General features: G+C 31.6%; 1 protein-coding gene across 8 annotated transcripts in view; it reads left to right on the forward strand.

The window, feature by feature from the left end:
• Positions 1 to 13,142, forward strand: part of USP34 (ubiquitin specific peptidase 34) — a 214,788-nt gene that overhangs the window by 42,164 nt on the left and 159,482 nt on the right. For all 8 annotated transcript variants that reach the window (XM_023532842.1, XM_023532838.1, XM_023532844.1 and 5 more), the window contains 3 exons: positions 2,901 to 3,309; positions 8,373 to 8,423; positions 8,597 to 8,746. In XM_023532842.1, the coding sequence (XP_023388610.1) occupies positions 2,901 to 3,309; positions 8,373 to 8,423; positions 8,597 to 8,746 (610 nt within the window). The remainder of the gene's footprint in view (positions 1 to 2,900; positions 3,310 to 8,372; positions 8,424 to 8,596; positions 8,747 to 13,142) is intronic.

Here is a 13,142-nt window from a genome sequence, read left to right on the forward strand (position 1 = left end):
CTACTGTAATCAGTCTTTTCATGTCATCAAATATTATAATTTTAAATTGCTATATAGCAGTCATGTAGCTGACACTTCTTTGTCTTGTCTAAGAGTAGAGAAGTTAGTTATTTGTGTGTTGGTTTAACACATTATCATTATTTCATCTTATTAATATTGTAATTGGGAATGGAATAGGAAGAACACTAATTCAGAAAATAGAGAGCAGATTAGGAGAATAAATTGAAGAATATACATTAGGAAAAGAGCATATAAGGGCCTGAAAGGAATATCATGTTTGACAAAAGCATTGATACCACAAGGCATAATCCTTCATATTGGACATGTTGCTAGTTTGTTGTCGTCGTCATCGTTGTTCAAAGCTTATTACAAAACAGGCTTAGGTTTATATCTTGTAAATTCCATATTCCTTAGCAAGCATTCAAGGTTCTTGTTGTCTCCTGCTTATCTACTTTTTAAATTTAAGATTTTTCCTCTAAAAGAATTCTGGCTAGGGTGAGGTTCTGTCAGATTTTTGTATTTTTAGGCTAAAAATTATACCTTTCATACCTGTCATTCGTACTTAATAAATGTTTGAGGCTATTGCTTTTATTTTTCATTGTTTTAATAAATTTTAAAAAGTTTTAAAAGCTTTTGCTTTTGAATAGGTTAATGTCCTCCACTCTTTCAGGCTCTGCTTTTTATTTTGGCATTAAGAAATTTGACCAGTAGGAGATTGATAATGACCACTATTTAAAGTACTGCTTTTTAGAAATTAGTTCATAAATACAAAAATCTTTTGATGAGGTTGGGTAATGTGGATTAATAGTCCTTTCATGTGTTCAGCTGTACCAGGCCAGGGAAAATATTAGACCCATTGGAATATTTTAGTTAGATTGAATCACAGTTCAGGTTAGAAATAACTTTGACCTATAGGTTCCTCAGGGATGTTTAGTTAATATTTATTAAAATTTTATAAATTTAAGCTATATATTTTATGCTAGGCATTTAGAAATTTTTATTGGATGTTCTTAAATGTAAGCATACTCCACCTAGGTGGGCAGAATGTAACTCTTGGGTAGTAGTCTTAGGCTGCTAATAATAGGAGTAGGACTGAGAAAATAGGATAAGCTCATACAGTGGAAAGGTATGAATGCTATTGGTATATAAATACAAGTAATATGCACAGAGTTTAAATTGGTAAGAAAAGGCCTGTAATAAAAAAAGTCTGTTGTCCCCTATGTCCTCGGGCCCATTTCTGTTTTCAGCTCTTTTATATGTTGGTTTTGATATTAAACGGTATATTCTGTTTATATTGCTGTTGTTTCATCTATCAATTTTAGGTATAATCTATGAACTTCCTTTTCTGATACATGAAGATTTCACTCTTTTACCCTTCCCCATCTTAGTAAAGTTATATCAGTTGGGATAGTTCTAGAATAAAAAAAATTGCTCAATGATGAGCCAAAAAAGGTTCTGTGATTCATGTAAAATCCCTTTCATTTGCCACTGAGAAAACAGGCCTGATGTAGCATTTATCTATTTCTCTGTAACAGATTACTTTAAAATAGTAATGTTTATAGTGTCTTAAGACAACAATAAACATTTATTATTCAAAGAGTTTCTGTGGAAAAGAATTTGGGAATGGATTAGCTAGTCGATTCTGGCTTGGATTTCTTGTAAGGTTACACTCAAGATGTTGGCCAGGTTAGTCATCTGAACCTTTGTGTGGTGCTGGAAGCTATTCCAGGTTGGCTCACTTAACATGGTTGGCAAGTTGGTGCTTGCCGTTAGTGGGAGGCCTCAGTTTTTTCTCATGTGGACCTCTCCATGGGCTCCTTGAGTGTCTTAAGTGATAGCTGGATTCCCTCAGAGTGAGTGATCAAAAGAAAGCAAGGTAGAAGTGGCAGTGTCTTTTATGACCTCATCTCAGATGTCACTGTCATTTCTGCCACATTCCGTTTATGATAAGCCAGTCATTTAAGTCCAATCCACATTCAAAAGGAGGAAAATTGGGCTTCATCTTTTAAAGGGAAGAGTATTAGAGAATTTGTGGCCATACTTCAAATTTGCCACCCCTGGAGGAATGCCATTATTTCTACATGGTCTTACAGGGAGTTGGTGATCTAGTTGGACTATAATATAGATGTTTTGATGATATAACTAGGTGTAAATTGTAAGTAATAATTGCATAACTTTCATCCATTATTGGTTGCAATTATTATAACTGGATACTTGCATATCATTTATTTATTGATTCACTAGCCCTTTTTGATTATGCTACTAACTGAACATGTCTAAGAAAACTATATTTGTGTGTAATATTTCTTGTATTTTCATTTTTATTTTATACTGGAGAGGTTGTGTGTGTGTGTGTGTGTGTGTATGGGTGTAGTGTTCCTAAACACTTTTGATCTGCTAAAACGGGTAGAATACCCTGCCCAAGTAGACTTTAAGCAAATTATTTTAAAATACAGGTTTTTTTTAAATATAGATTTTTTTATTGACAGCAAAACCCATTATGTAAAACAATTAGCTTTATTAATAAGATATTTTATTATGGCCAGTTTCCTAGTATTTACCAAACATATATTGAGTACTCAGTACTAAAAGAAGCAAAGATATATGCCACAATTCTTAAATAGTTCTTTGTGTAGGACAGATAAGCACATACATAAAATTGAGATAATAGCTGTCATCTAGTATGGCATGACTCTTTGCTAACTAAAGTACCAGTTTATGGTGTGATGCTATCCTTAATAGGTTGTTATGGTGCTACCCCATCAAGAAGGAGGAAATAAAAACTGGGGAAAAAAGTATTCTAGAATTTGTTTATTTTTTATATTGTTAGAAAAGTATAATTGTTACTTCTCTAGGAAACATTAATTTATTGATTTTTTTTTTTTTTTTTTCTCTTATAGGCAATGTCTGTGCTGCTTCAAGGAATATAAGCATTTGGAGATTTTTAACCAAGTAGTATGTGCACTTATTAACTTAGTAATTGCCCAAGTTCAAGTGCTCCGGGACCAGCTTTGTAAACATTGTACTACTATTAACGTAGATTCCACGTGGCAAGATGAGGGTAATCAAGCAGAAGAACCGCTGAATATAGAAAGAGAGTGTAATGAAGGAATTACAGAAAGGCAAAAATCAGTAGAAAAAAAATTGAACTCTACAAGAATTTGTCATCTGACTGAGGAGAATTCTGATCCTTTCAGTTCATGGAGTACAGATGAGAAGGAAAAACTCTTACTATGTGTGGCAAAAATTTTTCAAATTCAGTTTCCCTTATATACTGCTTACAAGCATAATACTCATCCTACTATAGAGGTATGTAAAAATAGGTATTGTGAATTTTAAGTAATACCAAGTCATAGTTATGTTGGTAGTTTCTCAGTTATGAATAAATATGAAGACAGTTATTGATGGAGAAATTTACAAAAATCACTTATAAAAATAATTGTGGTTATCTCTAGACTGTTTCTCTAGCAGTTTGTATTGAACATTTGCTCAGCATAGTCCTATTAAGGAAAATTTGTAAATTGAACTTGTAAAAATTGAACTGTTCAAAACCTTTTGCTGGTGTAGATCTATGTTCTACTTATTGTGACTCAAAAAAGTAATGAGGAAACAAGCACATAGAATTTTGAATTTCATTCTTAGAGGCATAGGTCACAGAATTTGGAATTCCCTTCATCGAGGAAAAAAGCTTAAGTTATTTGTAATTACTAGTTTTAAGTAATAGTACTTTTTTTGGTAAGTTACGATGCTTGACTCATTCCATTAGTAATGTTTTTACAAGCCTTTCTAAGAGTTTAGTGGGTTCCCTTTAGGTTTATTTAGATAATGGTATTTCTTTCTAAACATAGTAGAAATTGAGAGTTATGTGGTAATGTATTGTATTAGTGGCTTAAAACAGTGATTTATTTTTCACGATTCCGAGTTGGTTGGGCAATTCCTTTGCTGGTTTTGTGTGGCCTCACTTATGCAGTTGCATTTACTTTGTCTCATGGGTTTGAAGATCCAGGATGGCCTCATTCACATGTCTGATGGTGCTTGCTATCATCTAGGGCTCCTTGGATTTTCTCAGCTAGGATAGACTAGCTTCCTTACATGGTAGTCTTAGCATTGATCCGGAAAAGCAAAAGTGGAAGCTGTAAGAGTTTTTAACGTCCAGCCTCTGAAACCACATAGCATCAGTTTTGCCACATTATGTTGATTGAAGCAATTTACAAGAGCAGGCCAGACAAAAAGGAGAGTGAAGCAGACTTCATCTCTGAATGAGCAGTGAGAGAAAGTTTTATTTTAAACTTTAAAGTACTTTCTTTCCTATGCATTCTGGCATGGGAAGAGTTATGGCCATAAGCAAATCTACCACGTGCTTTTTTTTTTTTTTTTCTCCACGGTCTGCCTATTCTCAAACTTATTTGTTCTGTAACCTTCATACTGATTTCTTTAAACTTCTTCCTTCATCTAGAAAGTAAAAGTCCTCTATTGAAAATATTTTCACATTTAATTGAGACTATTTAAAAACAAAGCTTGAGAGGTGGGCATTTTCCCTATTAGAATGAATTCTCTAAGAATATTTTAAATCAGGCTGTGCTCTGTCTTCTAGAATTCTTAGTCTATTATCTTCCCATATAGAAACTTTTTAATGGATTGTTTTCATACGATATTTATTAAATATTCTAAAAAATGTCATCTCAGCATCCTTTTTCAGCAAAAAGAGGATCTATATGTGCAGATCTGCTAAGTTTAATCTTAACACCATGTGACTAGTGTTTTAATGCCTTAAATTGATAATTGAAAAATGCTAAAAATAGTTTGGTTAGAGACCTGGAATGTGAAATTCATGCAAAGTTTCTTCGAGATTTTCCTCCAGTTAAAAATCTCTTATAGAATTTTAGCTGTACTAAATCTGCTATGTTCCAAAAATCAATACTGATCAGTTTTTTTTTTAATGTTTTTCAAAAATGATAATCTCCAAATGTAGGCATAGTCACACTCCCCTATACTTTCCCTTTTGGAATAAATCATCTCATTACTTAAGGATCGTTCCATGTGACTACTTGATTGAAAGCAATGGTTCATGAGGTCTTTGTGGTAACAGTTTAATAAAAAAGCATCTTCAGACATAATAAAGGAGAAACTGCCTTACATAGAACTCTGTATTCTTACACAGAATTCTAATCTCCTTTTACAGAAATTTTTGTGCTTTTAGAATATTTCTGTGCTTTAAAATTTTTTTGCACTTTGAAAATAAAAATTGTTTCTGAAGTTTCTAATATCTTAGTAATGATCTGTTATACCCTAAAATTTCTAGTTTCTGTCCTAATGGCCATGTAATTAATATTTAAAGGTTAGCTATATCAAAGAGTCTCAAATCAAAACCTTCATAGCATATGTATATATTATAAAATTATATATGTGTATGTCTGTATATACACATAAACACAGATATCTTAAGATACTTGTTATGCAGTGCAGTAGAGCTTCCTATAGGAATTTTAATCCCACCTCTTTTTATAAGAAGTTTATGCAGTCTTCTTTCATACTGCTGTGCCGTCCCTTGCTGATAAAGCCTTCGATTTTGATTTTTTTTTTTTAAGAGGCACACATTGACTAAGATTCTTTAGAATCTTAAGATTCAGCACTCATATGTTAGTATTTTGATAGCTCTGACTTTAGAAAACTAGTCAATATTTTTATTTTATATAACAGTGAACTGGTAAAAGTTTTGGTCAGGTTTGCACAGCTTAGTGCTGAGAGAGTTCTAGAATTCAGGTCTTGTCCTACTACTCTTGTTCTTAATCATTTTGTACTAATCACTGTAACTATTGTATCCATTCCCATGAGTGAATAAGATGGGAACTGGAGCCTCTCCTCCCTCCCTTCCTCTTTCCATCCTCCCTTTCTCTCCTAAGTCGATAATATTTTTAAAGATGTAGTAATTGGAAATAACTAATATTGATTCAGGTTAAAAGTTTTTTGGGGGGTCCAGTTGCATTCTAAATCCTGAGTAATTATATATAATTCTATGAAATGAGAAATTGCCATAGTGTTGTATTTTTCTAAGTGAAAATGAGTATAAAAATTGTAGAAAGAAGAGAAACCACTGCAATTCTGTTAAGTGTGTGTATAATATAATCAGGCGGATTAAATATATATTTTATTTTCCAAATTTATGAATGTAGACTGGTTCTCTCTTGCCACTTTCTACTTTTTTTTTAAATCAGCCATTTATAAATTTTAAAAAATTAAATTTTTTAAATTCACCTTTTAAAGTATACAATTTAGTAAGTTTTAGGGTATTCTCAAACTTGAACAACTATCACTACTATCAATTCCAACACCAATGACATTTTAAGGAAAAATTTTATTATGAATTTATTGGTCTTCAATTCTTTATAGTCTGATCATGAAGCAGCATTTGCTTAATTGAATATAGAATTACTTCCTAGTTATTCATTTATTTTCTCTTTTAAATTAATAAGCAAATTCCTGTTTAATTCTAGAAATAGCATGGCATCATCTTATTTAGTAAATATGAGGTTTTGGGGAAAAAATCCAAAAACTAAAATTCCTGATAGGTTCCTTAAGGCCTTCGGGGATCATCTAAAATTGGAACGTTTGAAAGAAAAGCTACATTGATTCAGCTTTTAGCAAGACTTCCTAGTGGTGTTACCTATAGGTTTATGTTAACTCTTTGTATACTACTTAAAATATGATTATAATAACATTTTAAGATTTTTGTCTCATGTATCCAGAGAAGAAATGAAAATGGTAAAACAGTTCTTCTGAGGAGTAACCAAAATAAATGAAAGCAAGTCCATGAGTAACATTTTTGCACATCAAAATAAAAATCTGTTAAGGAGATTTTCAAGATTAGGCACTAGAAATCTTGACTCCAATCTATTTCCAGCATGGTTCACATGGTGCATAAATCTGTATTTAATAATACCACAGGAATTCTTATATTCTGCACTTTTTGAAGACAAAAGGTTCATTGAGAATAACTTAAAGCTTTAACTTTGGTCCTGGTAGTAGAGGCTTGGAAATACGATTAGGTTTAGTACACTTACTTTGTCCAGCGTTTTGACCTCTCTAGGACAGGTTTTGATTATTTTGAAATATTCTGGGTTTGATACGATGCTCTCAGTTGTTTTCAAAGTATTTCATCAGGAGAACTTACATATATAAAACATAATGGCAACAAATGTAATGAACCAGATTTCCTTCGGCAGCTAACTTTTTTCAGAAGAAGGCATCTAACTTTGTTTATAAAAGTAACATTTTCAGTGTGGCTAAGAAATACAGAATATTCAAAATATAGACTTAGGAAAACCTGAACCTCTTCTCTTTCTCCATCCTCTCCTAAAAAAAAATTGTTATGAAATAAATTCAGATAATTCCAGACAATAAAATAAATTATAAAATCAGGTCATGTTCATAAATTCTATTTAAAAATATGTAATACAAGATATTATCTTTCTATGTTTGTACATATGGATCTACCTTATTTTTTAACATCTTTTTAAAAGCATAACTTAAATACCATAAAATTATAGTTACATAAAATGTATAATTGAATTATTTTTAGTAAATTTACAGTTGTGCAACAATTACCACATTCCAATTTTATGGGGTTTTTTGTTTTTTTTTAACACCACGTTCCAATTTTAGAACATTTACATCATCCCAGAAGGATCTTATGGCATTTCACCTTATTGTTTTTAAAGGCTGCTTAAGACCCTGGATGGTTATGCTACAATTTATTTAGCCATCCTGTTTATATTTAAGTTATTTCCAGTTTTGTGATGTTATAAATTCAGTGTGCCTCATTTATATACATTTTCCAGCACTTCTTTTATTAGTCGTTTAGGATAAATAACCAGATAAATTGCCGGGTCAAATACACATTTGAAGATGTATTTTAAATGCTGATGGATATTTCCAAATTGCCCTCCAACAAGGTTAATACCAGCTTACACTCTCACCAACAATGGATGAGTGTGCTTTTAGTTTAAATTTTATGTGTGAAAGCATGTTGTAGAAATTTTGAGTATACTCCCAGAGCATTCCAGACATAGTTTCAAAACCACTTAACTAAGTTATGTATTTTTATAAGAACTACTCTAATTCTTTAATGAAAGATTTTTGTTTAAGGCAAAATAATGTGTAGTACATAGTATAGAAAGATTTTTTTGGAGACGATTTAGCATATACTTTAGAACTGAATCATATTAGCTTCAGTTAGAAATACCACTGTCTTGATGAGAAGCAGTTGCAAAATCTGTTCGAGTTTTTGTAAAATCAGTCTTTAGAAAACTAATTTTAGAAGGTGGTCATTTAGTAGTGTGACCTAATTGCATTTACTTTTTTTTTTAAAACAGGATATATCAACCCAAGAAAGCAACATATTAGGGGCATTTTGTGATATGAATGTAAGTGTGTTTACCTTTTTTCATTCTCAGGTTTATGGCAAAAAATTTTTTTTGGTTCAGTTATATCTTTTGAATTTTTTTTTTTAATATCTGATCAATATCTTTCCAGTATTGATAATAAAATCAAAATTATTTCTGATAAGTTTTAAAATAATAAATCTTTTTTTCCACAGGATGTAGAAGTACCATTGCATTTGCTTCGTTATGTATGTTTGTTTTGTGGGAAAAATGGCCTTTCTCTCATGAAGGATTGCTTTGAATATGGAACTCCTGAAACTTTGCCATTTCTTATAGCACATGCATTTATTACAGTTGTATCTAATGTAAGTATGGTTTGGAATTGGTTTTAACCTTAGGAACAATGTCTAGTGTTTTATTCTAGTATTTTAATATGTGAACTTTATGCCCAGAAAAAGCAGGTTTTGAGTGGTTTGCATGTATAATAATTTTTGTTTCTGGATTAGATTTTGAAAAATCGAGTACAGAAACCTTTATAAATTATTATAATAAAATCAAATTTGTATAAATTAGTGAATTTAAGTTGAATAGGTAAATTTAGCCATTTACCTCTTATCTCAACCATAAAATTGGTAGCTATGCACAAAAGTTAGTTTTAACCTGCCTTGACTGGGATTTTTTACTGGGAAATTTTTGAGTTTTTAAGAGTTTTTGGTTACGCAGATGATGGTTAGCCTGGGATACTACTATAGCTTGACTTTCTTCTGTATTGCAAGTAAAGACCTAACGTTTCATTTTGCCTTTGTAAAGAAGATAATTCTTTTCTATGTTGTGAATGTCATATTTACTGTGAAGCACAATAAATACGGAAGCAGAGATACTTTTTACTGTGCCTGTATGTTAATATTCAGCCTTTAATAATAACCTATTCTGGTCATCAGTTAAAAAATTGATGTAGCAAAACTTAAATCTAAATTTACCAAAGCCTGAATTCTTGTGTTAAGTGAATTACCTTAAATAATAACTGATGCGAAATACGTAACGTACACATAAAATAAAAATATAGGGTGAAATGGGGCTAAACCAACTACTTTTTTGCATTGTTAACAATGATATTCTCTTTGCAGTGAAGTAGTATAGTAGAAAGGGCACTGACTTTACTCAAATTTGAGTATCTAGACCCTCATGGTTTCATATTTGAAATAAATGATTTGTATCAAGGTCATTTTTAGTCCCCAAATTCTTTGGTTTCCGACAGGTTGGAAATAATACATACAATGTCAGTATAACATGTAGGTTAAGAACGTTAACTTTGGATTCACAGGTGCCTTTGAATCCTGAACTGGAACCTCAATTTTTTAAATATGTAGACTAGGAATGATAAAAGCGATGATCTACTTTAGAAGATTCTTGTGAGGTTTTTAGAGAGGTTTTAAGCTCTTATTATAGTACTTGATATATAGTAAGCACTTAGTGACTGGTAATTGCTACTCATTTTAGTTATCTTTAATACTTATCTGATTCTGTTATTTTGATTGACCTTATTTGTTTGATAAGAACGTCTATTCAGTTTGGCTAAATTATCTTTTGGGAGAGTAAAATATGAAGTTCTCAGTGAATTTAAATTCTGTGACATTTTAATTTTACACTGTGGTAAATTTGAATAAGGCATGAAACTGAGTTTGAAATCCCAAATTCAGAAAACATTATTTACAGTTTTCCTTTATCAGGATTATCTGAATTAAAATGTATTTCTTGAATTTATTTTACTGTCCCTGATTAAAAGTCAATTATGGAAGACTCATTAAAGCCTTTAATTTGCTACTGTATCTTAAAAATTTATCCTTTACTTAAGAAAAAGGTTTAGATTCTGGTTTATCTTTTACTTTAGACTTTTTATGACTAATTTGTGAGCTGTTGTCAGTTCATATAACTTTATCTTGTAACTCAACTGAGACCATTAAACTAAATTTAGGTTAAAATTAATCATACTGCTTAATGTTATTGTTTGGATATTATAATCTAAGTTTATTTTTTTTCCTGAGAGTATAACATGGGTACTTTTTAACTAAAAGATTTTTATAACTCGATTGAGTAACTCTCACCTGCCACCTCTTCCTCTTAAAATGTTTTTTTGATTTGGCTGCCTTCTTTCTAATTTTTTAAATGTAATTAGTACGTTGGTGCAAATTAAGAGCTGAAATGACAGTTCTTTTTATAATCAAGGTTTCTGTGAGTCTTGAAGTTTTTCTTAAAAGGCTGGTGACAATTAAAGCATAAAGAGTTTTGGCATGAGTTCTGACTTTTTTTTTTGAATCTTGACCACCCTGCCTGAAGTTTATATAAACACTTATTGGTCACTTTAAACAATTAAAATAGATATCCCTCTTTGCAGTTTGAGAAATTTTAAGGCCTTTTAATTTCAGAATTTTCAAACCACATAGAAATTCACGTAGAACACTAGTAATTTCGACTAGTAGGTAATTGTAAATTGTAAACTCTGGCCATTTCTTTATGTTTCATTTCTTTTCTTGAGAAATAGGCAGCTTGTTTAGTAGCCATGCCGTTTCAGCTTCAACAAGGCTGAAGGTCCCTATTTGGGAATCTCTAATTTTCCATCAGTTTTCACACAAGAATGAAAACTCCTTCATTTAAATAAAGAAAAAAATTATTAGATTTTAGAGCAGTCCTTTCCTTGGGGGGAAAAAAGAAAACTGCGAATTATAAACAAACCACTTTTAGGGTAAGATAGGTAAGGACTGACCTTGTTGGGTACCTGTTTCTCCCACAGTTGATTTTAGTAAATCACACATTGAGAAGAGACCATGTTTATATCATTTCCTGGGAACCAAACCATTCTGTTTGTTTTCTAGGGTGGTTTCCTCACTCTTAATGAGGAAAGGTGACTTTATCAGGCAGCGAGTGTTATTTCCTAAAACCTGAACCTACAATCCTGAGCTTACAGCACAGGGAAACTCCCTTGCCTTGGGTTTAAATTATTAGCAAAGAAACAAAACTCTATAAAATTATGGTTCAAATCTGATAATATTCTTAGCCTATACTTTTATTTTAATCTAAAAAATTTGCGTCAGCAGTTCTTAACTAACATTGTTTAGCAGATTTCTGGGTTTTGCACAGATATTACTCCACTATTATATGAATTTATTCTTAGTAATGGCTGTAGTCACAGGAGAGAAACAACAGATTTCTTTATATAGTTTCTTACTTTGTGTTGGCCTTTGGGTTTTCAGCAAAAGTAGCCAACCAATATTTAACATGGGTTAGAGAAGTAGAATGTAGAATCCTCATAGAAGTTTCCCCATAGGCAAGGTGAGTTAATTTGGTTTTAATTTACAGTAGCCTGCCTCAGCCCTCAACTCTTTGTCTTAGTTAGTCATCTCGAACATAATACCTTTTATTAATATCAAAGTGACAGTCTTAGGACTTTTAATAAAGAATCCAATAGAGTCATGGGATTTATCTTACTAATATGCGTGGAGAAGTCCAAATGAACCTAATAAAGAAACTTCACGAATATATGCTTTAGAAAACAAATATGACAAATTATTAAGAGAAGTAATTAGAGTTGCACACTTGTAGGGGTTATAGCAACACACCAAGGGATAGAATAACAATTTCTGAACTCTGTGTCCTAAGACTACTTACAAAAACACTGACAAGGACTGTTTAATATCAGAACTTAACCTAGGATTGTACATTTTTATGTATCTCCACACTAGACTAGGAGAGTGTGTTGACAGTTCTGTGAAGTTTTCATCATTTTATCAAAATTAGCTTTGTAGTGCAGAATACTGTCTGCTTTTCTCATTATAAGGGAGTAGGGAACAATTTTCCTATTACTGAGTTTTTAAACAAGTACTTAGGAAGACTACTAGAATCATCACCAGGAGAGGGAAAGCAAATCTTAGAAGCTCAAAATTTAGTGAGGAAAGAAAAAGGACATACACTATATGATTAATTGCATGTGGACTTTAGTTCTTGTAATGTTATTTATCTATTGTAGTAGTAAGAAATGTAGTTTTTATAGAGAATTATGGATTTGCATTGTAGCTCTGTTAAATGTGCCATTTTGGTTACATTTTTATAAGCTTCAATTTTCTCATTTATAAGATTGGAAATATTAAGTACTCAGTAAATGGTAGCTGTTCTATTAAAATGTTTTCCTTCTAGTGTTGACATTTTTTCCCTCACTTGTCTTTTTTATTTAAATTTTTATTCATTCATATCTATATCCCACAGTAAAAGGTATCACTGTACCTATTTTCATTTTCATCTCCTCTAATGTATCTTGTATATAGTTGAATCTTTTAACTTTTTTTAAAATTTTTTTTATGGTGACATTGGTTAATGAAATACAATAAATTTTAGCTGTACACTTTAACAGTATGATATATTTTTATATTGACACAGTGTGTTCACCTCCCATAGTTAGATTTCTTTCTATCACCACATATTTGACCCCCTTTACTCCATCTACCTTTCCCCTCCTCCCCACCCCCTATTTCTGGTAACCACTAGTCTGTAGTCCATGTCCATGAGTCTGTTTGTCCTGTTCATTTATTGCTTTTAGCCCACATATAAATGATATCTTGTGATCTTCAACTTTTTCTGTCTGGCTTATTTCGCCTAGCATGATTATCTCGAGGTCCATCCATGTTGTTGCAAATGGCAGTATTTCATCTCTTCTATGGCTGAGTAATATTCCATTGTATATATGTACCACAGCTTCTTTAGCCAATC

This window comes from Pteropus vampyrus, unplaced genomic scaffold (assembly GCF_000151845.1).
Source record: "Pteropus vampyrus isolate Shadow unplaced genomic scaffold, Pvam_2.0 Scaffold91, whole genome shotgun sequence".
Lineage (NCBI taxonomy): Eukaryota > Metazoa > Chordata > Mammalia > Chiroptera > Pteropodidae > Pteropus > Pteropus vampyrus.